General features: G+C 48.3%; 2 protein-coding genes across 5 annotated transcripts in view; one reads left to right on the forward strand and one right to left on the reverse strand.

The window, feature by feature from the left end:
- Ccnd3 (cyclin D3) overlaps positions 1-17,023 on the forward strand; it is an 89,527-nt gene extending 72,504 nt beyond the window's left edge. The window contains exons 1-5 of one of the 4 annotated variants that reach the window (XM_076858740.1): positions 9,284-10,516; positions 11,375-11,590; positions 14,559-14,718; positions 15,336-15,472; positions 15,880-17,023. In XM_076858740.1, coding sequence (XP_076714855.1) covers positions 10,319-10,516; positions 11,375-11,590; positions 14,559-14,718; positions 15,336-15,472; positions 15,880-16,047 — 879 coding nt within the window. In that variant the 5' untranslated portion in view covers positions 9,284-10,318 and the 3' untranslated portion in view covers positions 16,048-17,023. Of the gene's footprint in view, positions 1-9,279; positions 10,517-11,374; positions 11,591-14,558; positions 14,719-15,335; positions 15,473-15,879 lie in introns of those variants that run through there. The other 3 variants (XM_076858742.1, XM_076858741.1, XM_076858743.1) reach the window with 3 other exon arrangements.
- A 1,182-nt stretch (positions 17,024-18,205) lies between these two features.
- Positions 18,206-26,601, reverse strand: Bysl (bystin like). The gene is made up of 7 exons (XM_076858739.1): positions 26,282-26,601; positions 23,381-23,543; positions 20,939-21,077; positions 20,459-20,592; positions 19,662-19,822; positions 19,401-19,503; positions 18,206-18,891 (listed from the first exon to the last, which is right to left on the reverse strand). The coding sequence occupies exons 1-7, from the start codon at positions 26,544-26,546 to the stop codon at positions 18,546-18,548; spliced, it is 1,311 nt and encodes a 436-aa protein (XP_076714854.1). The 5' UTR covers positions 26,547-26,601; the 3' UTR covers positions 18,206-18,545.
- Between the last annotated feature and the right edge of the window lie 20 nt (positions 26,602-26,621).

The following is a 26,621-nucleotide window of genomic DNA, read 5'->3' on the forward strand; positions in this document are numbered from 1 at the left end:
GGTACTGGGGATTGAACCCAGGGGCTCTTAACTGCTGAGCCACATCCCCAGCCTTTTACAAATATTTTATTCAGAGACAGGGTCTCACTGAGTTACTTAGGGCCTCGCTTTTGCTGAGGCTGGCTTTGAACTAGAGATCCTCCTGCCTCAGCCTCCCAAGCAGCTGGGATTACAGGCATGTGCCACTGCCCAGGCCCGGCTATTGAATATTTTAAATACAACCTTTTCATTAAATTAAAAAGAAACTTGGTAGAGACCCAGGTTTAATGTCTGATAACACATACGCACACACATACACACCTACACACGCACATCATAATGAGCACAGAATATTTGTTCACACCTAGAACTTGGGCTCTGGCTCCCAACTGCCTGGGTCTGGGTCCAGTGCTGCCAGGCAGCACAGGCCATGGGTCTCCGTGGTGATGTCATGGCTCTTACCATCAGAGTGTAGCAGGCTCACTCCTAAGTGCCAGCACTGCAACCCTGTCCGCTTGTTCTAACTATCAAAGTCCATGGTGCCCTCCCACGGGGAGGCTGGAAGTGCCCAGGAATTGATCCTGCTCCACCCCCATCCCCAGCAGCCCTCAACCAATGGCTTTAGGAATTGGGGGACAAATATCCCAGGTCCCTACCCCTCCTCTAGGCACTCTAAGGCAAGCACTTTCCATAGATTCCCAGAATTCCAAGGCAGGACTGAGCTCCAGTTACTCACAGTGTGAATTTAGTAATGCAGTCTGTCCCTCCTGTCCCTTGCCAGCTCTGTTTCTCTTTGGAGGTTCCTGGAATCGCCTCTCAAGTAAATCACCTCTAAACCATATGGCTTCACTTGAATTTTTCCAGTGAAGTCTCCGGGCCTGCTTCTGGGGGAAGCCACTCGCTGACTGGATGTCTGTCTTGGAGGATTGCCTCCCCTCTTTGTGCCTCTTACATGTCATCTTATCTGAGGTACCAGCAGCAGCTAAAAGCATAAAGCAAATGTGCTAAAACTCTCAGCGCCTGGCTAGAATAGTGGCTTAGCAAGGCCACTATTCTATTAAAATTACTACCTAAAATGTCTGCTGTGTGCCCGGGGTTGTTATTACACATTGGGACATACCACTCAGGACTTTTTGGGGTGCCTCCCTCCTGCCTCTTCCTTCTTCCCACTTACTCTCTGAGTTCCTGCGGTCCCAGTTCTGCCACCATAGACTGTCTCGTGAGGTTCAGGTGACCAGGACCATCAATCCCTACTCTTCTTCTCAGTGCAGCGTGCTCTTCCCATCTCACAGGAACTGCTCTGTCTACCTCTGGTGGGAGTTGCAGATGCCCAGGTGAAAGCCTTCTATCTTAATGGCATCTCAGATTCCTCCAAGATGCGGATTATCACGGTCATCCACTTTAAGACTGGGAACTCATAAAAGGGAAACTTCTCATCTCTCACCTATGTCTTGCATGTCCCAGGACAGCCTAAATCCTGCCCAGGCCTGGGGAGGGTGCTTAAGGTGTGAGGATTATTAATAATCACAGCTACCTTTCAGCAGAGGTACTCACTACAGTCTGGTGCTATTGTAGGTGCTTTTCTCACATTAATCCTCACCAGTACCATAGGAGGTAGGTGCTTTTCCTGGACCCATTTTGCAGATAAGAAGACCAAGACAAGGAAGAACTGGACTAGAATCATGCAAATAGCATAGCCAGGCACCAACCTAACTCCAGAGCTCACTTACCTGACCCATGCCAGCACTATCTTGTGCCCTTGAACAAGGAAAGCTTCCTGGCTTAGAGTTTGAAGAGGCATCTCTCTCTGCCAGGTGTTTTTGGTTTTGATTTTGTATTGGTGCTTGGGATTGAGGGGTCCCTTGACCACTGAGCCACATTCCCAGCTCTATTTTTTTATATTTGATTTAGAGACATGGTCTCACTGAGTTGCTTAGCGCCTCACTGTTGCTGAGCTGGCTTTGAACTTGAAATCCTCCTGTCTCCACCTCCCGAGCCACTGGGATTATAGGCCTGTAACCTTGTGCCTGGATCTGCCAGGTATTTTGCTAAAGCAGGTTGCCTTTCCTCACTGGAGACATGGAAGCTCCCCTTTACCCTCACCTGCAAAACAGAATCTAATAGAAAAATACAGCTAGAAAGCCTCTCTTATTTTTTTTTTTTTTTTAAGGCGGGGTTGATGTTGCTCAGGTTGGCCTTGAACTCCTGGGTTCAAGCAATCCTCCAGCCTGAGCCTTCTGAGTAGCAGGGATCACAGGCATGTTCCACTGCACCTGGCTTTAGAAAGCCTCACTTACTCGGAATCCTGATAGCCAGAAAGAAGGAGAAAAAACAAATGTGTATATGTAGGTTGCATTCTCACTTAATGAGTGAGTTGACACGTTCAGGCTGGTACTGGAGGTTTCTCTTCCCAAGCAACTTAGTGCTAGAGATTACAAACTGATTCCTGCCCCCTCAGACATAGTCCAGAGAGCAGTGCATGTGGCCTGCGGAGTTATTTATTTATTTTTTTTAGTTGTGGACATTTCTCTGGAAAACAGGGAGCACATGGCAACATTCATTACCACGATACAGCAAAGGTCGAGCTAAGCAGCACCTCCTGACTTTGGATGGGACTCTGCTAGCTTCTGTGTCTGGTCCCACCCCTGCCTACTGGCTCCCTCACCACGCCTGAGCTGCCATTTAGCACATGCCTTGTATCGGGTTTTCCTTACATGGCTTTTGTTTTATTCATTCATTCAAAAAAGATTCATCGTTGAGTCTGTCTGAAGCAGGTGCCATTGTGTGTTGGTGGGGCGGTAAGGAACATTCCAGACAGACAAAGCAGCCAGTGCAAAGGGAGCACATCTGCCTACAGCAGAGTGTGGCCAGAGCCAAGGCAGGAACGGGAGAGGAGGGGAACGGGGTGAAAAGGTGCAGATCATGTCCTGTCTTTGGCACGCACTCCTAGTGCAGGAGACACCTCCTGGAGCTGCTGGGTTGAGACTAGACTGGAGGGGCAAGGCGGGTCAGGAAGACCCTCAGGAGGCTACCATTACAATCAGGTGGGAAAAGATGTGATTTAGACTAGGGTGGTGGTAGTGAAACAGAGGAAAGAAAAGGGCTGGAGATGTATTTATAGAATCAAGCAGAAATGGGTAGTGGTTTGGATGCAGGAGACCAGTAAGGTCAAGGAAGAGTTGAGTTTGGACCAGAGAGGAGCAGAGAAGAAGCAAAGAGGGTGAATTTTGGAGAGGTTATTTTTTATTTTTAAGTGAAGGTAAATTTGTTCCATTCTTAAAATATCTTTATTTTATTTTTATGTGGTGTTGGGGATCGAACCCAGTGCCTCATGCATGCTAGGCAAGCACTCTACCACTGAGCCACAATCCCAGCCCTGGAGAGATTATTTTTGGTACCAGGGATTGAACCCAGGGGCACTTAACTCCTGAGCCCCATCCCCAGCCCTTTTTCTTTATTTTCTTAAGAGATAGGGTCTCGGGCTGGGGATGTGGCTCAAGCGGTAGTGCGCTCCCCTGGCATGCATGCGGCCTGGGTTCGATCCTCAGCACCACATACAAACAAAGATGTTGTGTCTTCCGAAAACTAAAAAATAAATATTAAAAAAAAATTCTAAAAAAAAAAAATAAAGCAAGGCTGGATATGTAGCTTAGTGGTTAAGACTTTAAAAAAAAAAAAGAGAGATAGGGTCTCAATGAGTTGCTTACAGCTTCACTAAATTGCTGGGACTGGTTTTGAACTTGTGATCCTCCTGCCTCAGCCTCCTAAACCACTGGGATTACATGCATGCATGACCAAACCTGGTCTCTAGCTAGGTTTTGAAAGTATCCTCTCTATGATTTGCAGGTGGAAGGGTATGGGATTTGAGAGAGAGGAGTCAAGAACTCCACTGTTTGGCTTGAGAAATTGGCAGAATGGAGTTACCATTTTCTGAGGTGAGGCGTCTTCAGGAGGAGCAGGTTTGTTGGGGGCAAAGATTGGGATGTCGGCTTTGGAGACATTGGGTTTAAAGTATTGAATTTATATGTGGAGGTGCCAAGAAGCCAGCATCCTATGTGAAACAGAAAATAGGTCAATTCACATGCCAGCTCTGATTTGGAACACTGTGTTGAGAAGACTTTCAGGGCTCATTCAGGCTCAACAGAAAGGCTTTTTTTTTTTTTTTTTTTTTTGTGCCAGGTGTGATATTTCACGTCTGTAATCCCAGTGACTCAGGAGCCTCAGGCAGGAGGATTGAAAGTTCAAGGCCAACCTCAGCTATTTACTGAGACCCTGTCTCAAAACAAAAAAGGGCTGGGAATATGGGTTCCCAGTACCAACAAAACAAAAGATGTTTCTTGACCGATGTCGAAGTGTATCTTGGGAGCTGGGCATCAAGTCATGGTGCAATCTGAGTTTAAGACATTATCAGACTGGGAAGAAACTGAAAATCATATTTGTATGTATTTTGTGTCTTTTGGGAGGGTGGGGGTACCAGGGATTGAACCCAGGGGAGCTTAACCCCTGAGCCACATTCCCAGTCCTTTTATTTTATTATTTTGAGATGGTTTCTCACCAAGTTGCTTAGGGCCTTGCTAAGATGCCGAGGCTGGCTTTGAACTCTGGATCCTCCTGCCTCAGCCTCCTGAGCTGCTGGGATTACAGGTGTGTGCCACTCATTCTTTTAACATCTTGTAGTATGCTCTGTAGTATATGTAATGTGTTAGAGTAGCAAGTATGGACATTGTTCATAAAGTAAGTATTCTATAGATGTTGAAGGTTTACTTATAGGAATGGACAAGCAAAAAATGTTCCAGATTACTGATGAGAAAATGTCCAACTATAACTAATGCTCAAAATAGATACCCTGGATAACTGTCAACACAGAAGTATCTCCTGAATCCACAAAGAAGAAACTAAATTATGTTCAGTTTAGTTTAATGCTTAATTTTTTTTTCACAATAAAACATACATTTAGGCACAACTTCATCTACATAATATCTTAGCAAAAATGTTTAACTTGCCCTGTGGCCGATCACCCCCTCCTACTTGCCTGGGCAGGACGAAACATTTAGAGTCAGGAAGGTGGCTGTTGGTGAATTCTGTCCAAGAGAGAACATGTAGACAGCCCGGGCTCTGTGCGGCGGGTTGTCTTCTTGAACTCACACAGTATTTCTGTGTTTGCTTCATTCATTCAATAAATACTTACTGTTTACTGTTGGGGGAAAAAAAAAAGTTAAACTTGGCTAGTAAGGTAGCACATGCCTAAAATCCCAGCAACTCTGGAGACTGAGGCCGGAGGACTGAAATTTCAAGGCCACCTTAGCAGGTTAGCGAGGACTTAAGCAATTTAGTGGGATCCTATCTCAAAATTAAAAAATAAAAAGGGCTGGGAATGTAGTTCACTGGTAAAGCTCTTCTGGGCCCCTGGGTTCAATCCCCAATATATATATATATATATATATATATATATATATATATATATATATATATATATATATATGAAAAAAGTTTAATTTGTATCTAATCTGGAGAAAAAAATAGACAAATCTAAATTGGAGCACATTGTTTCAAATACATGGCTTTTTTGGGTTTGTTTTGTACCACAGATTGAACCCAGAGGCACTTAACCTCTGAGCCACATCATTAAGTTGTAGGGTAAGGGCGGTTATTATCCAGATTGGAAAAAAGGGGAAACAGAGATTCAGTAATTTCCTCAAAGACATAAGATGAAGAGCTAGGTTTTGAACTGAATGAAGCCCGACTTCAGAGCCTTGTCTACCTCCCTGTTTTAGGGTTCCTTTACCCCAGCCCCAAGCTTGGCTTCGCTCTACCTATCATCTCATTGGATTTGAAGGAAACTAAGCCACAGAATGTGGACTGTGGGGTGATGGGCCCCACCCATCACCTTGTTCCCCTTCTCAGTTCTCAATGGGGACATTTCAATGTTGAAGAGGAGGAATGAGAAAGCACTTTATCCTTCCTCCTGGGGCTTCTCCTCTGCCTGGTGTTATTCCATTTCTAGTCCTTCTCTAATATGCTATTTTATTGAGTAACTTTTTTTTTTTTTTTGGCAGTACCGGGGATTGAACTCAGGGCACTGTACCACTGAGTTATGTCCCCAGCCCTTTAAAAAATGTTAAATTTCAAGACAGGTTCTCACTTAATTGCGCAGGCAGGCTTTGAATTTACCACCCTCCTGTCTCAGGCTGGGTGAGCACCACTGCTCCCAGTTTGAGTAACTTTTTTCTAACTGAATGTACCTGGGCAGAAGTTCCTTGCCCTATTGACCCTGGTCATTGCTTTGTATTATTATTATTTTTTTTTCCAAATTTCCATTTAGGATAAAACAAGGGGAACTCCTATTCCTTCGAGGTGGAAGGACTGGGGAAATTCCCAAGCAGATAATCTACCTCCCAGGGACTCCTTTGCCCTGCTTCTGCTCCTGAGACCCCTCCCCCCCTCCTTAGCTTGTGTCTGGCCTGCTCCTTGGCCCCAGGATGACCTGCTAGCTCTGGGCCTGTCTGTGCAAGCCAGGGGTGAAGCAGAAGTAACTTTGATAAAGCTCTGTGCACTAGGAGCTCCCTTCTCCAGGATGCAAGTTCACACCCCAGCTTGGAGGACAAGACAATGTCCCTTCCTTAACTAATAAATCTGTATACACTCATGAAACAGCACCAGAGGTGATAGAATGATGTGGTTAAGAGCACAAACTCTCGAGCTAGACTGATTCCTGATTAAGCCCGGCTTTAACACAAACTGTGTGACCTTGGATTGGTTATTTAGCCACTCTCAGTATTAGTTACCTTTCCTGTTAAAGAGGGAAAGGTAATCATCTTTGTCTCATGAAGTCGTTGTGAAGATGAAATTATTTAATACCTATCAGGTATGTGCAGTGCCTGGAACTTATTAAGTATGCACAAAGGACTGTTACCATCCCTGGTGGTCACAGCAAGGTGCAAGGTCCTGCAGAGGAGACACAGGCATATACTGCCCACTCTGTCCTTAAGGAGTGATTGTATAGCACTTCAAAAAGTCTGCAGTTTGGGGTAGCTAAACAGACCTTCAGTGAGTTACTTTATCACATCATACCTGTTTTCTCTTTGGTGAGCAGTTTTCAGAGGGTGAGATGGTGGAGTGTAAACCCCTTGTTCAGGGACACATACTTGGATCCTCATTCCTGTGAGTTGTCTGTCCCTTTCCACAGCTTATGCTCTGGAAGGGCTGGCGGGAGGACCAGGGCCAGTCACAGACTTGGAAGTGCAGGGCATGTTCAATGGGGTGTGTGGGAGCATGGAGGCCAGATGGGCAGGTTCCTGTGGCCAGACCCTGTTAGAAAGCTGTCTGGAGAAGTTAGACCTGAGCTGTCTCTCTAGGAAGAAAAATAAAGAAGCAGAGGGGAGAAGATACTTCAGGCAGATGAGACAAGGTGGCCGGGGATGGAGGGACCTGGGGAGGCGGGGAGGACACTGAGAGGACCTGTGCTGGTTTTAGAGGTCTGCAGAGAAGGATATGCTGGTGCTTTCTCCTTCCCCATATCATTTTCTAATTGGAGTTCTACCTGCTCTCTAATTTACATCCCTCTTGGTGGAGTTGAAGGCCAAGTCTCTCTAGGAGTAGATGGCAATGAGAATGAGCAAATGACATGGATAGGTAATTCACATAAGAAATGTCTAGTGATATGCCAAAATAGATTTATTATTTCTAATAAATCCCTTTCCATCTCTCTAGCTCACAGAACTGTTTCCTTTATTTTTATTTATTTATTTATTTATTTATTTTTGCATGCTAGGAATTGAACCTGGGGACTTGGATATGCTAGGCAAATGTTCTATCACTGGGCTAGCCCTATAGGCAGAGTTATTTTAAAAATTAGGTATCTAGTGTTGGTAGAGTAGGTTGGTTCAGTCTTCCAACAGGAAAATTTGGTAATAAGAACTGTATCAAAAGCCTTAGAATGTTTCATAACCTTACATTGAGAAATTCCACTTCTAGAAATTAATTCACTTCTAGAAATAATCATGAGTGTGCAAAAAGATATTACCACAAAAAGAGTTTTACAGTATTTTTTCTAATAGGGAAGAACTAGAATACAGATTTGGTAAAATACATGATGATACATTCACTCAATGACATACTATGTAGCCAGTAAAAATGATGTCATAGGCTATTTAATGACATGGAAAAGAGGTTGATGGTATATTTCTTTAGTTTTAATTTATGATGATACTATTAAAATGTGATTATCCATATATTAGAAAAATAAACATTGATATTTTATCTCGGTGAAATATCTCAGGATGGTGAAATTGCAAGTGATTATTATTTTTCTGTGGGTCTCAGCCAATTTTTCATAGTTTTCTACAATACAAAAGAATATTTTTCATGATGTGAAAACTACAGTAAAATTCATTATGCCGGACACCGTAGCACATGCCTATGACTTCAGGGGCTTGGGGGTGCGGGCAGGAGGATTGCAAATTCAAAGCCAGTCTCAGCAATTTAGTGAGGCCCCTAAGCAATTTAGCAAGACCCTATTTCAAAATAAAAAAAATAAAATGGACTGGGGATGTGGCTCAGTGGTTAAGCACCATATATATTATATATATATTTGTACTGGGTTCAACCCCCAGTGTGTGTGTGTATATATATATATATATATATATATATATATTACATATATATAATATACAAAAAAAAGAACAATTCGTTGAGAAAAGGGTTCACATAGATAGAACTTCCCTCTTCTATACACATTGTCATTGCTCTAGCTACTTCTTTCATTGGTGTGTCCTTTTTTTTTTCTTTTTAAGTTTATTTTAATATTTATTTTTTAGTTATCGGCGGACACAACATCTTTGTGGTGCCGAGGATCGAACCCGGGCCGCACGCTTGCCAGGCGAGCGCGCTACCACTTGAGCCACATCCCCAGCCCCTCATTGGTGTGTTCTAAGTTTGGAGGACCCTAGGAGAGGCAGGGATCCCCAAGGCCTCATCCACTGGGAACATTTCTGGGGGGTCTGTCATCTGCCTCGTGGTCTGTGGAATCCAGCCTGGGGGGTGGGGAGAGACTATAAAGCAACACAGTTTGGGAGGTAAGAAGGAATGGCAACTGATAGGTCTTTAGAGTCTGAGCAAGAAATTCCTTCAGAGGATTTAATTTCTCCTGCTCACATTTTCCCCAAATAGAAACTAAGGCTACATAACCAATTTAATGACAAGGTGATGTCTTGAACCCACCTTTCTGCCCTGTTTTATATGTAACATGCTGCTTTAGACCAAAGCTGCTCATATTTTAAAGTGCTCAAGCTACCTAAAACGCATATTCTGACTCAGCAGGTCAGAGTTGGGCTGAGAAACTGCCTTTCTAGCCAGCTCCCAGCGGATACCAACGCTGCTAGTCTGGGAAATGTTTATGTAGCAGTGGTGAGTCTGGGTAGTGGTACACACCTGAAATCCCAGCTACTGGGGAGGCTGAGTCAGGAGGATGGTAAATTCCAGACAGCTTGGGCAATTTAGTGATAACCTATCTCAAAATAAAAAGGGATGGGGGATGTAGCTCAGTGGTAGGGCGATTGCCTAGCAAGTACTGGTTTAATCCCCAGTACTGAGTGGTGATGATGGGGAATAGCAGTGGTGGAGGAAAACAGATTCTGGATCAAGATCACTCACTTCTCAGTCCTCACTGTGCTGCAGACGAGCAATACAATTGTAGCTGTCACCATGCCTCAGTTTCCTCATCTGTAAAATAAGTATAATGCCTAGCAACGTTTTCATGAAAATTTAATAATCTATACACACCACGTGCCTTAGTACAGCATTCACTAAAAACTATTACCACATTCTCTAGAGCCAGCCGCTGGTAAAGTAGGGTTTGACGAATGAATACAGGAATGAATGAATAATCTAAGGAGGAAAGTTCTTTCCTGGGCGGCTAGAGTCAGAGACGCAAAATGGGAGGATCCATTGATGGGGGAAGAGGCCCACCCCCAGAAAGTTCTCTTCGTCCGATGGTCTGGAGGGCCCGAGTGCCCGGAAGCCGGCCGGCCTCAGCCGGGCGGACCAATGGGGCCGCGGGGAGGGAGGGCAGAGGGCCCCGCCAGCCCTTTCCGTCTGGGGCGCCGGCGGCCCCGCCCCTTGGAACGTTGCGACGTCCGAAGCATTCCACGGTTGCTACATCGTCGTGAGGGGCGGGGCGCCTGTCAGGGAAGCGGCGCGCGCGGGCGGCCGGCGGGTTGGGACTCCGCAGCACAGTGCCAGCGCCAGCTCCAGAGCCGCCCGCGCCCGGCGCTCTCCCGCCCGCCGCCTGTCTTCTGACTCGCGATCCCGCACTCCCGCTTTGCCCGTGCGCTGCCCGAGTATGGAGTTGCTGTGCTGTGAGGGCACCCGACACGCGCCCCGGGCCGGGCCAGACCCGCGGCTGCTGGGGGACCAGCGTGTCCTGCAGAGCTTGCTCCGCCTGGAGGAGCGCTACGTGCCCCGCGCCTCCTACTTCCAATGCGTGCAGAAGGAGATCAAGCCGCACATGCGGAAGATGCTGGCGTACTGGATGCTGGAGGTACGGCCGGGAGGGGTCCCTTCTCCCGCTCCGCCCCGGGCTCTGGACTGAGGCCGCCTTTATCGGGACATCATGGTCCTAACAATAATTTGCAAGATGCTCTGGTGGCCCAGACTCTCGGGGCCTGGCCTTTCCTGCGGGCACCCTAGCCAGCTGCCTTCGTGTATCCCCTCCCCTCCCCAACTCTGATGGGCTCCTTCTGACTCTGCCACTTATTTGCACACTTAGCTTCTCTTTGGGCTGGGAAAGCAGGACAAGGGCCACCCTCTCCCCTCCAGCTTCCTCAGCCTCCCTCCCCCGCCCGGTCTTCTCAGGAGAGCGTGGCTGGAAATCCCTGGGCTCGGCCGCCCCCGCTCCAGAGCTGGTTCCTGTGTCTGTCGCGGGGTTTTGGTGGGGGAAGCCAGTGGGGGTGGCGCGCGCGCTGTTCCGGCGGACAGGGAAATGAAAAGTGCGGGAGACAGCGGCAGGAGTCTCCTCCCTTCCCCTTGGGTGTGTGCAGTGGGGGTGGTAATGAGGATAAGGTCCCAGCTCTCTGGCTAGCACGGGCGACCTTTCGGTCCCCCTTTTCCTCGTTGTAAGGGTGAGGAGTCTTTGGAATCCTTCGTAAGAAAGGGAGCCTCTGCTTTAACCCCGGTCCCCGGGGAGCGCGGAGGAGGCAACACAGAGGAAGTGTATGTGGCGGGGTGTCACCTTGGGGAGGGCGCATCCTTCTCGGTTATTGGTCCTTGTCACTCACTGTAAGTAGCTTTCCGTCTCTCCCGTTTTTGCTCCTCAGTGCACCTCCCTTCTGCGCCCCCCAATCCCTTCAACTGCTGTTTCCCATGCTCCAGTCCCGAATGACTGTATGCCCTCCCCCAGGTGTGTGAGGAACAGCGCTGTGAGGAGGAAGTCTTCCCCCTGGCCATGAACTACCTGGATCGCTACCTGTCTTGTGTCCCCACCCGAAAGGCGCAGTTGCAGCTCCTGGGTGCGGTCTGCATGCTGCTGGCATCCAAGTTGCGTGAAACCACGCCCCTGACCATCGAAAAACTGTGCATCTACACCGACCACGCTGTGTCTCCCCACCAGATGCGGGTGCGTGTGGTCCCCCACCCCCATACTGTCTCTTTACTTCCCAGAAAAAGGAAAGCTAAGACCTCAGAGGCTTTCTCCCTCCCGGGAAGGTGGAGCAAGGCCAGCCAAGGCTTTTTTGAAAAAGAACTGGAGCCCGACAAGATGGCAGTGTGGTGTAATGGTCAGGGCTAGAGCTGCAGGTCTGCACTAAACACCTTTCTCCTCACCTCCAGGGGGTGCTACTCCTTCATGGTCTTTCCCCCAGATAGCAACAAGTCTAACTGTGCGTCTACACTGACCAGTAGGTACTTTGCCTCTGGGTTTATACAGCCACCATGAGTTATTTATTGGCAGCAGAAGGGCATGCCCGCACACCCCCCCACCGAAGTAGGGGAGTGGAATGTGCTTGGTGAGGGGGCGGGGGCTGCCTTGGTTGAGTCTTTATCCCCGTGTGGACTTTGTGATAGAAAAGCCTCCCAGAGCAGATTAAAGCCAGGCCCTGATTGCTCTAAGGAAGTGCTGAGGTGTTTCATCCTACCGACTTTCCTTTCCCCTCTATCCCCAAAGACATTTCCTTCCTAATCCTCCCTTCCCTGTCCTCATTCTGAAAAACTGGAGCAGCTGCTTTGGGCTGTGGAAACGGTCATCTCTCTTTCCCCCTTAGCCAAAGGCTGGAGCTGAGGGACAGACAGGGAGCTGAGCTGCAGCTGCTTCTGATGTGATAATGACGCCCCCTCCCCTGTCCCACCCACTCTGACCCAGGGCTTTCATAATCCTGTGGGGAGCTGCTGTCACTCCTGTGGTTTGGGAAGTGGCTCCTTGGGCCTCTTGCTAGGCACTGGGGTTGGGTTCCCTGGCAAGGCAGGGGAGGCAGGGTTCTGCCCTGCCTTGGAAGGAGGTGGGGAGCTGCTTGGAGGTGGAAGAGGGTATTTAGGGCCTGCAGATCATCTCCCAAGGGGCCTGGGGGAGAGGGTGGGTGAGCTGGCACCTCCCTCTACCTTGCTGTGTAGCTGGCCAAGCATTCTCCTGACCCTGAGAGAAGTCTCTGGGCCCCATCTCCCAGGGAGGAGGGCAGCAAGCAAGCGACTGTGATTGGCTGGCAGGGAAGCTAGGGTACTGGGGCCCCTGACTGCTGTGAGTCGAGGAACTGGATTCCTCTTCCTGCCAAGTAGCTCTCAGGGATGGGAGTAGGAGGCCAGAGTTGGGAATCCGGGAGGCCCCACAGCTCTTTGTGATGAATCTGGTAGTTTCTGGCAAATCTGAAGATGGAACTGGTTTCCAGGGCCAGGAAGCAAGATGTTTTTGGAGAGATTTGGGCTGGAAGGTAGAAGGGGCCCTCCTCTGTGAGAAGACTGGGGTGCTGTACATGCCTGTGTGTTTTTCAGAATAGGCAAAATGTGCTCTTCCCCCCAGTCTCTGCCTGAGCTGTGGGTGGAGCACAGATGACTTCCTAGAAGGTCCGCTTTGGGAGGAACCTTTGAGAACTCCATTCAGTCCAAATCCTTGTGCAGCAGAGAGGGTTGAGGCCCAGGGAAGAGGGAGAGGTCCTGCTCACACTGCAGCAAGCAGACCAGGTTCCCTTAAAAGCCAGGGATGTAATGGACGCTGCCAGTCCCTCCCTAGGGAATGTTCTCTGCCAAGTAGGACAGATTCTGAAGGGTCACCTGGATATGGGGGAGGGTGGACACATCCCCTCACCACGGGAACCCCCTGCCTCTTTGGTTGCCTTTGGGTGTTACCTTGGAGGCTAGGTATTTTCTTGCCCCCCCGCCCCCCCGTAAGGAGTTAGGCTCTGGGGCAGGCTCAGGAGCAGATCTAGCTTCTTGACCTCACTCTGGCTGTCCCAGGCTGTTGCTCTGGGGCCCTGTGAGAAGCTTGGAGCTGACACTTGGGGACCAAGAGAGGGACAGCTGTGGCTGGGGCCTGGAAGAGATTGGGTGGGGCTGCCATTTCTGCCTCAATGAGGAGTCAAACCCACGAGTTCCTTCCTGAGATAAAACAATGAAGAAATCCTTAAGCATGCAAGTCGGAAATGGGGCCAGGTCTGGGAACCTTAGATGAGTGAATTGGGGAGGGGTTCCCAGCTTCCCTCTAAGACTTAGTATTGATATGTAGGCTTGGACAGATGGGGGAACAGGGCTTGATCCATCCTGTCTGGCTTGGCTTCCACCTTTTCCCCTAAGAGTCAAATGACATTGGGCACTATAGGTTCTAGTTAAAGGGAGTGGGATGGGTCAGATACCCCAGGACCCACCCCTGATGTCCCACCAAGGGGATGTGGGTTGGGTTGGGTAACCTCCCCTTTGAGGAACCTCAGAGGAGGCTCAGTGGCTGTCATAGGAGTGGCCTTATGCTTACTCCTGTTTCTTCAAGAGGTGTAAGCTTTGTTGGGATGCAGAGTTGGGGAGGGGATGGCTGGTATAGACCTCTCCTTTCTCAAATCCTATGGTTTGGAGAGTCTGCTTTATCCCAGAGGAGCCTCAAGTTCATGGTGAAGCTGGTGGTATCAGGATTAAAAAGGGCAATTCATGTAAAGCATGCAGTACTGGCATCTATTAAATGATTAATAGATCCTCAAAACAAATGTCCTGTTGGGTGTGGTGGCGCATGCCTGTAATTCCAGCTACTCAGGAGGCTGAGAAAGGAGAATCATAAGTTCAAGACCTACCTCAGCAACTAAGTGACGCTCTAAGCAACTTAGCAAGACTTTGTCTCAGAATAAAAAAATAAAAAGGTCTGGAGATGTGGCTTGGTGGTGAAACATCCCTGGGTTCAGTCCCCATTATTAGAGTGGGAAATGCCCCCAGCTCTTCCCTGCCCTGGACTCTCCAATCCATAATGTCAGTCCCTAAAACAAGAATCAGAAATGTAATCTTGAGCTTTGAAAGTTTGATGAGCTTTCTTCCCTGTGCATCTTCTGCTGTTTCCCCCCTCATTTTCTCTTCTCCGGTTACTGAGCCCCCCGCCCCCTTCTTTTTCCAACCACCAGGAGTGGGAGGTGCTGGTCTTGGGAAAACTCAAATGGGACCTGGCTGCTGTGATTGCGCATGATTTTCTGGCCCTGATTCTGCACCGGCTCTCTCTGCCCAGTGACCGACAGGCCTTGGTCAAAAAGCACGCCCAGACCTTTTTGGCCCTCTGTGCTACAGGTAAGAGCTTTGTACACATTTTTGCCAAACTCTGAAAATCAGAAGACTAGGAGATTCCAGTTTATACTCCCCTCAAAATATATTTGTGAAAATATACCTTATGGAGCCCCTAGTTTTAATGTAGAAGATGCAGATCACACTCTAAAATATAATGGATCTTGGAGATTCCAGTGTGTAGGTGAGACTAAGGGCATAGTGAGAAAGAAGTGACCTGCCCAAGATCTGAGGACAAGTTGTTGGGTTTCCACACCAGTGAACGTTTCATGCATTCTGCACTCCTTGACCAGGAGTACCCTGGACCAGTGGAAATTTTGCTGTTCATCCTGATACTCTTGGGCAGGGGTTATAGCCTAGTGGTAGATGGCTTGTCTAACATCCATGAGGCTTTGGGTTTGATCCACAGCACAGCAAAAACAAAAGCAGCACATCCTAAACCTCTCTTGGAAAGAGGTTCTTTCCTGACTTCCTCCCTTGCCTGTCTTACCTCACCCATTGCTTGGGGTTCTGGGTATGCCCTCTCCTCTATTCATCACCCCCTAGCACTTCCTGAGGAGAAGAAAATCCATAATGCCTATTATCCTTGAGGTTCCTGTCTCACGATTCTTCTTCTTTCCAAGATTACACCTTTGCCATGTATCCGCCATCTATGATCGCAACAGGCAGCATTGGGGCTGCAGTGCAAGGCCTGGGCGCGTGCTCCACATCCGGAGATGAGCTCACAGAGTTGCTGGCAGGGATCACAGGCACTGAAGTGGTGAGTGCAGGGCAGCTGGGCCCCAGCCTCCCCATTCATGAAGCAGTGCTATTCCCTGAGCTTCCAGTAGAGGGAGGCCTCTGTCCCTACCCTGGGCCCAACTCCTTTCACACCCTTGTGGGCTTCTGTGGCCTTTGGGAAGTGTCTTGGGTGGAGTGAAGGGCACTGGTCTCTAGGTACATTTTTGTTGCTGCAGCGGGGGTGGGGGAGTTGGTGTCAGATGTCGGGTTGCTCTCACACCCTCTTGCCACATCCTCTTGCCAGTTTCTGAGAACTGAAGACCCAATTCCTGGGGCTAGTCTGTGGCTTAACCTCCCGACTTCCCTGTGTGCTGGAGGTGTCCTTTCCCTGCACCTGCTGCCAGTTGTTAAGGGGGAGCTGTTCTTCACTGTTCCCCTTGTTCCCAGGACTGCCTGCGGGCCTGTCAGGAGCAGATTGAAGCTGCGCTCAGGGAGAGTCTGAGGGAAGCTGCCCAGACCACCCCCAGCCCAGCGCCCAAAGCACCCCGGGGCTCCAGCAGCCAGGGGCCCAGCCAGACCAGCACACCCACAGATGTTACAGCCATCCACCTGTAGCCCTGGACAGGCCCCATCAAGTGGCCTCCAAGCAGATGAGGGGCTGCTGCAACCCCTCCCTGCCTCTAGGAACAATCTGGGCCACATGGGAAGCCTGAGGGGGCTCATCCTTACCCTCACAAAACCCAAGGGGCCAGGTCCTGCCTATCCCTGCAGTGTGCACTAAGGGGCTGGCCAGCTGTGTTGGTGTTTGCCTGGCTAGTCAGCTCCTCCTCCTCCTCCTCTTGCATCTGACCAGTTCAGCTCCCTCCTGGACTCTAGCTGGGTATGGGCCAGGCTGTTCAGACAAATTGAAACAGGTAATCTATGCACCAGCATTCCTTTTTGAGGCCCCTTTCTCTCTGGGGTGCTCATGTTCTCAACTGCAGAGATACTCTCTAAGTGTTGCCCCTCCTAGGGTTATTGCATTTGGATTGGGGTCCTTCAGACATCCAGGCAAACATGAGGGGATTTAGTCTCAGTGGTTCTTCTCAGCACACTTTGGAGGTCCCATATAATCCATGCCCCCAGCTGCTCCTAGAGAAGGGCCTAGGCCTCAGTCAGGGGCAAGAAACCAGATTCCTCCTTGCTTTGCTTTCCACTCAGCTTCCATGTGATCAGTGGGTCTGGTGCTGAAGGAAAAAGTTTTAATTTATTAATTGCTTTGAATACAACTGTAAGAGGGCGCCGTGGTGCCTGTCTACCCCACAAGTGGTGGTAACCCTGGTGGTTGCTCTTTTATTCCCCTCTGCTACTGGCTAAAAGGATCTTTGTGGCCCAGGAGCTGCTATTGCCTGGGGTGGGATCAAGGCTTCCTCTCCCTTTCGCCCTGTGCCCCATTCTCCAGCACGGAGGATGAAGCAGGATGTGCTGGAGGTGGCTAAGCCCCCATCTGGAGAGGGAGGCAAGCCCTGTCGACACAGGTCTTTCCTAAGGCCACAAGGTTTAGATTGGTGGCCCAGGGCCATCATACTGCCTTAATAAAGATTCTGGAATAAACTGGGTTTGGTTTCTTAGATTTCATGGTGTTGCTGGTAAAAGCCTATTTCTAAACTGCATGAAGTGAGAAGGCAAAGCCAACTGGCTGAAGCCTGGACTGCCTTTCCTGTAAAGGGCCAGAATAAATACTCAGGCTTTGTGGGCCATATATAGTCTAATGCCCCCAAGTCAGTTCTGCTTTATAGTATGATGTATCCCTTCCTAAAAATGGCTGCGATGCAGAATTGCACAATCTCAAAGGATGATGGGAAATGGGGTTTGAGGCACAACCCAAAATTTAATGAGTGGGGTGGGGTATGGCTCTGGGGTAGAACGCTTCATTGCCACACTCAAGGCCTGGGTTCCATCCCAACACTTCAGGAAAACAACCTGTTTGGATGCAGAGGTGGAAGCAGAGCTGTACCATCAGATGTGGGTGGGGTGAACAGAGGAAGCCAGTATTTTTTTAAGGTATGTTTTGGGTAGTGATTTGAAGTGGTTCAGCTGGGTGTGCTTTTCTGCATTCATCTAGGTTTCTCAAAGATGAAACTGCATATAAGCCAACATGAAATTGGTGTTAGGATCAAACTGTTCCCAAATTAATTGGGTTGGAACAAATGCACACTTTTAAAAGCAAACAATGAAGATATGCAGCAAGATGACAGACACCTCTGCGAGGGTGGCACAGAAAATGGGCAAACAGCATGGCTATACCCCACCAAGACTGCTTATGGACACTGAAATTTGAATTTCACATAATTCTCACAAAATACTGTTGCTACATAAAAACAGGTACCTTACCCTAGCTTGACACTTTAAACACTGGTTTAAAGTTTGTTGGCCAAAAAGCTCAAAAGAACCTGTTTGGTGCTGACCCGGACCTAATCACTTCTAGGCTTAACCTTGAGGAGGGCCTTTCTCTGGTGGTCCTTTCATTCAGTTGTGCCACCAACACCTTTCAAACCATGAATAGCCAGCTCCCTGTTGTTACCAATGTGTAGAGTAGCCTTGTCCTCTTGGGCAGGCAGAGAATGTGCCCCCGGAGGCAAATGAGCCAAGTGAAGCCCAGAGAAGCAATCTTTGAGATGAAGAGGTGGGGGCTCTTGTGTAAACTGAAGACAAAAACTGGGAAAAGTAACTCCCATCTCCAGCTACAGAAGGAAGTAGAAATTTCTCCATCAACCACACCGCCATACAGAGGTTCAATAAATACTTGCCTTTGTTTTTAGCCACATCTCAGTGACTTGACACAGAAGCTGGAGAGAAGGTACTTATATCATGCTCCAGCTAGGGAGTGAGATGCTAGGGGTGGAATCTCAAGGCAGGCACAGAGGCGAGCAGGGATGGAGGCCTAGAATGGAAGAGGAAGCCAGCCAGACTCTGTCCCCCCTGCTTAGGACTGAGAACCACAGATGACGCTGGGACCTATTAGTGTCCTGAACTAGGTCTTTAGCCATAAAGGTTCAGTGTTGTGCTTCATCACAAAAAAGGGTCCTGGTGTCCTCCCATGCCATCTGGGCCATGACATTTATCCATTATCTTCACTCCATGGTAATGGATACATCTTCCACATCTCTGGGAACTGCACTCTGAAGCTCTCGCCTGATTTCAGGGGACAGTTGTGAATGGGGCTGTAGCCGGAGCAGTTCTAGGAGGGCATCTTTCTGATCTGTGGCCAAGTCCGCCTTGTAGCGCTGGACCAGTGTCAGGAGGCACTGGTGCCAGAGTACAGGCAGCTCACGCTTCTCTGTCCGGAACCTTAGGAAGTGGAAGACCAGGGCATCCAGCACCCGGTAGGGTAGCGCATACTTCTTATCCAGCAGTAGTCTCAAGAAGATGCTGTTGGCACCGCTGTATTCCATCTCAGCAATTTTCAGCATGGCCGCACTGGTGGGAAGGGCAGATGTGGTGGTGCAGTTAGTCATCTGGGAAATGCTGGGAAGGATCCTTCTCCTTTGTTGGCCCTTGACTATGGTTTTCCGCATGGGCCAGCACAGACCTCTTCCTCACCCGCTCAACTTTATGATACTCACTGGATTCCAGTTACTATCTAGATATACCCACCCCACATCTCTGCCTCTGCTTTGGACCACAGCAGCTCCGGTGCCTAGGCAGAGTGTATCCAAACACCTGGCCATCTCCACCCCTTGCCTCCTTTCTCCCCATTTTCTATTCATTTATCTTGTTACTGAGTTTATCAGGTGCCAGCCTGTAGGATTCTATTTTTGTGGAACCTCTATTCTAGTGAAGTAATGACACACCCACTGGCTTAAACAAGCCACAAACCTAGAGCTGTTCCTGGCTCCCTCCCCACTCCACCTCATGCTGAGTCCTGGCAACACCACTATGAGGATATCCACTAATCAGTCCCCCCACGCTCCTGCCCCCAATACTACCTGGAGTGCAGCACAGGAATGGAGCACTTGGTGATGATGCTACCCACGATGATGGCTTCCCGGAGGGTGCAAGTGCCTGACTCACACAGTGGGATCAGGATCCCTGAGGAATGTCAGAGGACAATCACTTTTAGTCCAGGATGAGAGAAAGGAGGTACAGCAGGAAACACCCCCAACTGTCCCAGGGACCATCAATGGCATGTGGTCTTACAGACAGCCTTCAAGTCAGCCCTGCCTGTCTCCTGGTCTCTTGGCTCCCACCTTTGAACCAGGCTCCGGGCTTGAACAGGGCCTTCTTCAGCGCCATGTAGAGATGGAAGTTGAGTCGTTTGTATTCAGCAATGTCATCTCGTACCCGGGGGAGCAGGACAAGGTTGTAGAAGCGTTGAGCCATGCGTTCCTTCAGGTTAGAGGCAAAAATCCTAGTGGGGCAGGAGTTCCCAAGTCACAAGATAGCGTGGACCTGGCCCTTAAAATACCACTGTGGACAGTGCAGGCAAGAGATTGTACAGTAAGAAATGGAAACATCCTTTCAGAGAGGGGTGTGTGGAAGCCTGTGAGAGAGAACAGGAGGAACAGCAGGATATACCCAAAATAGGGTACATGCTGGGTTTTCTTGTTTATAGTGCTGGGGACCAAACCCAGGGCCTTGCACCTGCTAGGCAAGTGCTCTGCCCCTACATCCCCAGTCTAGCGGCTGGGACTGCTAGAGTTCTCCCACATGGCTATCCACGTTCCTCTCCTCCTCATGGCTCTTCTCTAATGTGCTGTCCTAAGAGACCTGAACAGCTTGGAGAGCGACAGACTTATGAGTCTACTTTGACACACCACGGTATATCCCAATAGTTATCATCTTCTCCCCTAAAAACTCATTATAGGGGGGTGCCAACTGAGTTGTGGCCCTAAAAATGAAAGAGGAAAAGCTAGGACAAAGGTGCTATGAGGAAGTGTGAGAGGGAGCTATGGGGCAAAGCTATGGGGCAAAGGCAGGTGAGCCCATCAGTCCCACCCCAGCCCTCACTTCTGCAAGAAGGCCACCCTAACCCCAGCCATGCTACCTGGTAGCTTGGTACATGGCAGCTGCAGTCCAGGCCTCAGGCTCTGTGACGTAGAGGATCTGCTCCCAGTTGGAGAGGGCAGGGATGATCTTAAAAGCCTTGGGCAGTTTCCCACTGCGGTACTTGGATAAGACCTAGGAACAAGGGAGGACAAATCATCATCGCCAATACTGATACCCCAGGTGCCAGGTTCTTTCAGGGGCTTTTTACATGTTAACTAATTTTGTCCTCACAACAACCTGTAAGGAGGTGCTATCATTATACTCGCTCTTCAAATGGCTGGGGTTCAATAACTACTTGGCTGGTCACCTTTTAGAGGCCGCAGAGAGGCAAAGCAGGAACACGAACCCACACACTCTGGCTTGAGCCTATTCGTGATGACCGTGCCTTAATTGATGAGGTGTGGGCATCAGTGCCTGAGGCGGGAGGAGCCCACTGCCCCTGGAAGGGAATCACCATGGCTGCCCTCTCAGCTCTTACCTCACGGACCCCTTTGTAGACATCCAGGACCCGGGGGTCCAGCTGGGGCAGAGGGAAGCCTGACACCTCTGACATGACTGTCTCGACCTCGGTCTGCTTCTCAGTTAGCTTCTCCATAATGATGTCAGCCAGGGTGCGCCTAAGAGGTGAGTGCCGAGGGGAATAGAGGAGAGAGCTGTGGTCACTGACCAGGAAGCTCCAGACTCCCCTGTGCCCAATCTCCTACCACAGACACTGTAGAAAGTAAAGGACCTGAAAGTCATTTCATTTAGGATAAAGCTGGCAGTCCTGTGGAAGGGCAGCACTGGACTCTGAAGTCAGTGTGCTCAGGTTTAAATCCTGGCTCTCCCACTCCCAGTAGGATCTTCGGCAATTGATTTTACCTCTCCGCCTCAGTCTCCTCAGCTGTTAAACAGCGGTAATAAAGTACTGCCTCATGTGGTTAAAGTAAGGATTAAACAAGTGAGTGCATGTGTGTTACTGGGAACTCTCTGTACACAGCAAGTGTGTGATAAGTAATAAAGTATTAAGTGCTGCTGATCTCAACACCCCCCCAAATGCTGGCACAAAAAAAGGGTGCTGCAGTTACAAACTCCTGGTCTGAACTCCCCACAATGCCAGGTACAGTTTTTTTTTTTTTTTTTAAGTTGTAGTTGAACATAATACCTTTATTTTATTTATTTCTTTATGTGGTGCTGAGGATCAAACCCAGGGCCTCGAACATGCTAGGTGAGTGCTCTACTGCTGAGCCACAGCTCCAACCCCAGATACATCTTAATTACCTGCCAAGATTCCACATGGCTGTGATCACTATAGACAGACCACAGCACATACTTTTCCCATTCAAATTTACTAAAATTTGGAAATGTTCCACAGACTGATTATATTCTTCTCAGTCTCCTTAAACAGAGGATAACAAACATAACCCTGTCTTAAGGATTCAGAGTGATCATCACCCTGAGCTATGGTATGACATCGTGCCTTCTGAGGCTGCTTATATGTATATAAAAACGCTCCAGGGCTGGGGGGCTGTAGCTAAAGTGGCAGTGCACTGGCCTAGCATGCACAAGGTCTGGGGTTTCATCCCTGGCTCTATAAGAAGATACATAGATGAATAAAACTGCTCTTATCCCCTGAGAGCCTGCTCAGTGCTTGGCAGCATTGACTTTATGACTACATTGTGTCTGGGAGATGCTTTTATTCCCCTTATGCAGACTGGGGAACTGAGACTCAGAGAGGTTAATAACTCCCCTGAGGCTGCACTGCTGTCAAGTGGGGAAGACTCAAACTCAGTCTTTCAGGTTCTAGTTCTACAGTTCAGGTGCTTTACAGTACATTGTGCCCAAGACCAAACAATATCTGCCTGCTGAGTTCACACAGCTCTAAACCTGCTTTCTGAAGATGTCAACTGTTACTTCTCAAGACTTCTGAGACTCCCTTTTTCTAGTAGCTTGTCTATTTACTGCAAGCTGTAAAACAGTTCTGCCAAATTTGTCATAAGTAGGAGTTATGAAGTGCCAAGTGACAACCTGAAAGACTCTCTGGGGGGACAGGCACAGAGGCCAAGTATGACACTTTGTGCCATACTATCAGGCATCCATCTGGGAGAGGGGCTTACATCTTCAATCTGTGCTTTCAAGCTGCCACAGAACTTACCATTTAGCCTCCCTGTCTTTTCAGAGTATCATTAGCAATCAGAGATGCACTGAGCTGAACCATCTTGAAGAACCATCACATTCATGTCACAGGGAGAGAATGAATTGATTGAGGGTCCATAGACTCCCCTCCCCAGGGCCAAATGCACAGACTCAGGAATTTGCCTATTGGCAATTTACAGGCCCGCATATTTTAGAGCTGGCATATGTTATAGATGGAGATAAATTAGTGGTTCTAAGTGGGGTCTGGATTTTGGCTCCCAGGAGGCATGTGGCAATGTTTGAAGTCATTTTTTGTTATTTTGACCAGAGGGAATGTCACTACTGGTATCTAAGGGTATATGTCAGAGACAAATTTCTGCTAAACACCCTTGTGTTCCAGTTTCCCAAAAAAGAGTTATCCAGCCCCAAATGCCAATAAACCTGGGGTTGAAAGCCCCAGATTAAATCAGCTTAAGGTATGAAAGAGATCTATCTAAGGACATTGAGTTTACCACTAAAAAAACTGAGCATACCAAAGCATTGTATGCATCTCTCCAGACATAAAAAGGACTTGTAGCTGCTTTCCTGGTAGTTCTATAACAATGAAGAGAGACACTTTGAGTCTGAGGCATTCTCTCTCAGAACGGTCTCTGGAGAATGGGCTAGTTTGGTCAAGGTGGTCCTCCACAATTAACAATGCCCAGGCTCCCTCAAAAGGCAGGGAATCAAAAGTTTGCCAAGGCACTTCCTTCGCTGTGGGAACTTTCTATCGGGATGTACTATCCGAACAAGTCCTCGCCCCTACCTGGCAGGAGGGTTCTTATTCATGAACATTTCAATGGCACGTTCATCCTCAGGGTCCACAACCACCTCTGCATGGTGGTCTACCCCTGTCATTTTGGCTGCCTTCTCCAGGGTGGGCCACTCCTCATCCTCATCATCTGATCCATCCTGGGGCACTCCTGGCCCTAGAAGAGGGAGATGAAATCAATGAGCATGGCAAGGAGTGGGTGAGGGACTCAGAATCAATGTAATATTAGCCATGTAGTACCGGCCTCATGTGCTAGTGATATAGATGTGTGCAAGAAAATAGATGAGGCACCCACTATCTTCCTGTCCCCAGGGGCTTGTGATGTTGCTTAAGAAACAAAATGTAATATATGAAACAAAGAGAAAGCAATGTCAATAAATTATTATCAATAAATCATCCTAGGTTTTGAAGCAGGACCTGTTCTACACCACACATGTCACTTCACAAATCATGACAACCTCAAGATGCAGGTGCTATTATACCACTTCAAATGAGCATACTTAAATCACAGAATAGCTAGGTGATGTGCCCATGGCAGGCAGCAGAGTTTTCACTGCATTCTTCACCATTATGCTCCACACACACAGAGTAGGGTTGGATTACTCATCAAATCATACTGGTATAGAGACAATATATACCAGACAATATACAGGCACTTAGAAGCACCTGGGTCATGAGGGTACTAACCTCATCAGTGGAGCTATTAGGGGGCAGGGCCCAGTTGGCAGAGGTAGGTCACTGGGGGCATGCTTTTGAAAGGTATACCTTGTCCCTGGCCCCTTCTCTCTCAACTCTCTGCTTCTGGTTGCCATGAGGTGAGCAGCTTTCCCTCTGCCATGATGTTCTGCTTCACTACAGGCCCAGAACAATGGAGCCAGCTGACCCCGGAGAGAAACTTCTGAAACATGAGCCAAAGGAAATCTTTCCTCTTTCACATTGTTTTTCTCAGGTATTTTGCCACAGCAATGGAAAGGTGATTAACAAAGGGAACAACAGAGTGTGTTCCACACCCAGGTAAAAACTCTGGAAAAAGCACTTAGTTATTAGAATGTCTGTTGGGCCGTAGCAAGAAATAGGGCTAGATGGCAAAGGCAAGCTAGCCTGGAGAGCCCTGGTGGCCAGGTGGTGGAGTTCAGATTCCAACTGAGCAACCATCTGAATAACTAATTTTTTGAAAGGGTACATCTGGCTGAGTATCTGGAGCAGATTCTATCAATCCAAGTGAGGTAAAATGCTACACGTAAACAGAATATTTACAAGAGAGATGGGCTGGAGGTGTAGTTCAATAGAACACGTGCTCAGCATGTGCGAGGTTCTGGGTTCAATGTCCAGCACTGGGGAGAAAACAAACAAACAAGGACGATAGAGATAATGTGTGACAAAAGCTAAATTGGAGAGGGGATTATGACAGACATTGTGTCTACATGCTAACAACTCCAAAATCTGTATTTATAGGTACATATACGCATGCTTAGCTCCAGTGAACAATGAAGCCTATGCAGGTGGCACACACAGACAGGACCAACGGGAAAGCAGAAGAGGCAAGACTGGCACTGGAAGGGGCCACATAAGACATTGAAGACCTCTAACTGCTGAGTGGACTGTAGAGATTACAGAACACTAATTAGGACACTGTTGCAATAATCCAGGTGTGAGATTGTGGTAGTTCGAACAGGATGGTGGTGAAAAGTGGTCAGATTCTGGATGGATGTTGAAGACACAGCCATCAGAATTTCCTGACAGATCAGATACAGAGTGAGAAAGAAAGAAGTCCAAGGTTTCTGCCTTGAGCAAATGAAAAGCTATCATGTTAACAGACACAAGGAAGACAGTAGGAGGAGCAGGTTTGGGGACAAGCTGAGGTTCTGTTTAGGTATGTTAAATTTGAAATACATATTAGGAGACTTCAAATTAGAGATGCCAAGTAGGCAGCTGAATCTAAGAATCTGGGTTTCATGGACAAGAGCAGGCATGGAATATAAGGTTGGGAAGAGTCATTAAACAGATAGTATTTAAATCATGAAGCTTCATGATCTCAACAGAAAAGAGAATGTATTTGAAGAGAAGGACTAATGACTGAATTTTATGGCACTTCATAACAAGTTGGAGACAAGAGTCAGTAAAAAATACTTAAGTCAGGTGGTAGTTAAACAAGTGTTTGATGTTTTAGAAACAAAGTACAGAAACTGTAGTCAAGAGGCAATATTTGATTGGGCCAAACACTGATTTTAGGATAAATAAGATTGGGAGGTTTAAGCAACAGGGAGATCAACACTCCTTCCACAATGAGAAAAATATCAAAACATCTTTCAGTGCATCTCTGCCCCTCGCTGGCCTCTAAACAGTATCTCCCCCCCCCCCCACTTGACGGGAATATGCTCCATAGCTTTTTAGTTTTCAGCTTGAAAGTCATACAATCTGGAAAGCCTGATCTCTTAAGACGAATGCTATTTTGCCAGGGATAGCATACTTTACTATGGAATACATTATTCTGATCATGTTTCTCCTGAGTTCTCTTCAGGTCCTAAAGTCAGAAACATGTCTATTTTTATTTCTGTATCCAAACCATCCAAACTGCAAGCATAGTGTGAAGCACTATGGAGGCATCTTAATAAACACTTGCAAAATCAATGGCTAGATGCTAGGAGAATTTAGTGGAGTAAGCGATCACTTCCTGTTGGCCTAACTTCGGTGTTCTTGGAAGGGTGTGTCTGAAACCAAGAGTGGTCGTGGAGTGCTCTAGCCAGGACTAGGTCTTTCGTTCCAGCATCGTTACAACAGTGTAATGTGAACCCCCTTTTTAATTCTAACCTATTCCCCTTTTGGACTACTTTTAAAGGCCACCTAACCCCATCTAGCCACTCTCTTGTTCTCACCCCACCCACTGACACTCACCCAGCCGCGTGGCGCGCTCCGGCGGCTTTGCGGGCCTGTTCCCAGTCCCATGCTCGGCCTCGAGCTCCTCCTGTTGCTGCCGCGCTTGCTGCAAAATCCGTCGGCTCAGCCGGGGCCCCACGTACTCTTCCTCCTCTTCGGTTCCGCGACCCCGCCGCTTTTCTCGGGTCCCTGCCCGCACGGAGTCCTCAGCGAGAATCTGGTCGGCCAGCGGCGCATGCTTTTCCTTACTTCCAACCCCACGGGTGGCCTTGAATTTAGGCATTTTGCTCGAAAAAGTTCCTGAGAGAGTTCTCACGTGGAGATGGCAAAAAGCTCAGAGTGCGCATGTGCGGTGAAC

The sequence above is a fragment of the Callospermophilus lateralis genome, chromosome 6, assembly GCF_048772815.1.
Source record: "Callospermophilus lateralis isolate mCalLat2 chromosome 6, mCalLat2.hap1, whole genome shotgun sequence".
In the NCBI taxonomy this organism is placed as follows: domain Eukaryota; kingdom Metazoa; phylum Chordata; class Mammalia; order Rodentia; family Sciuridae; genus Callospermophilus; species Callospermophilus lateralis.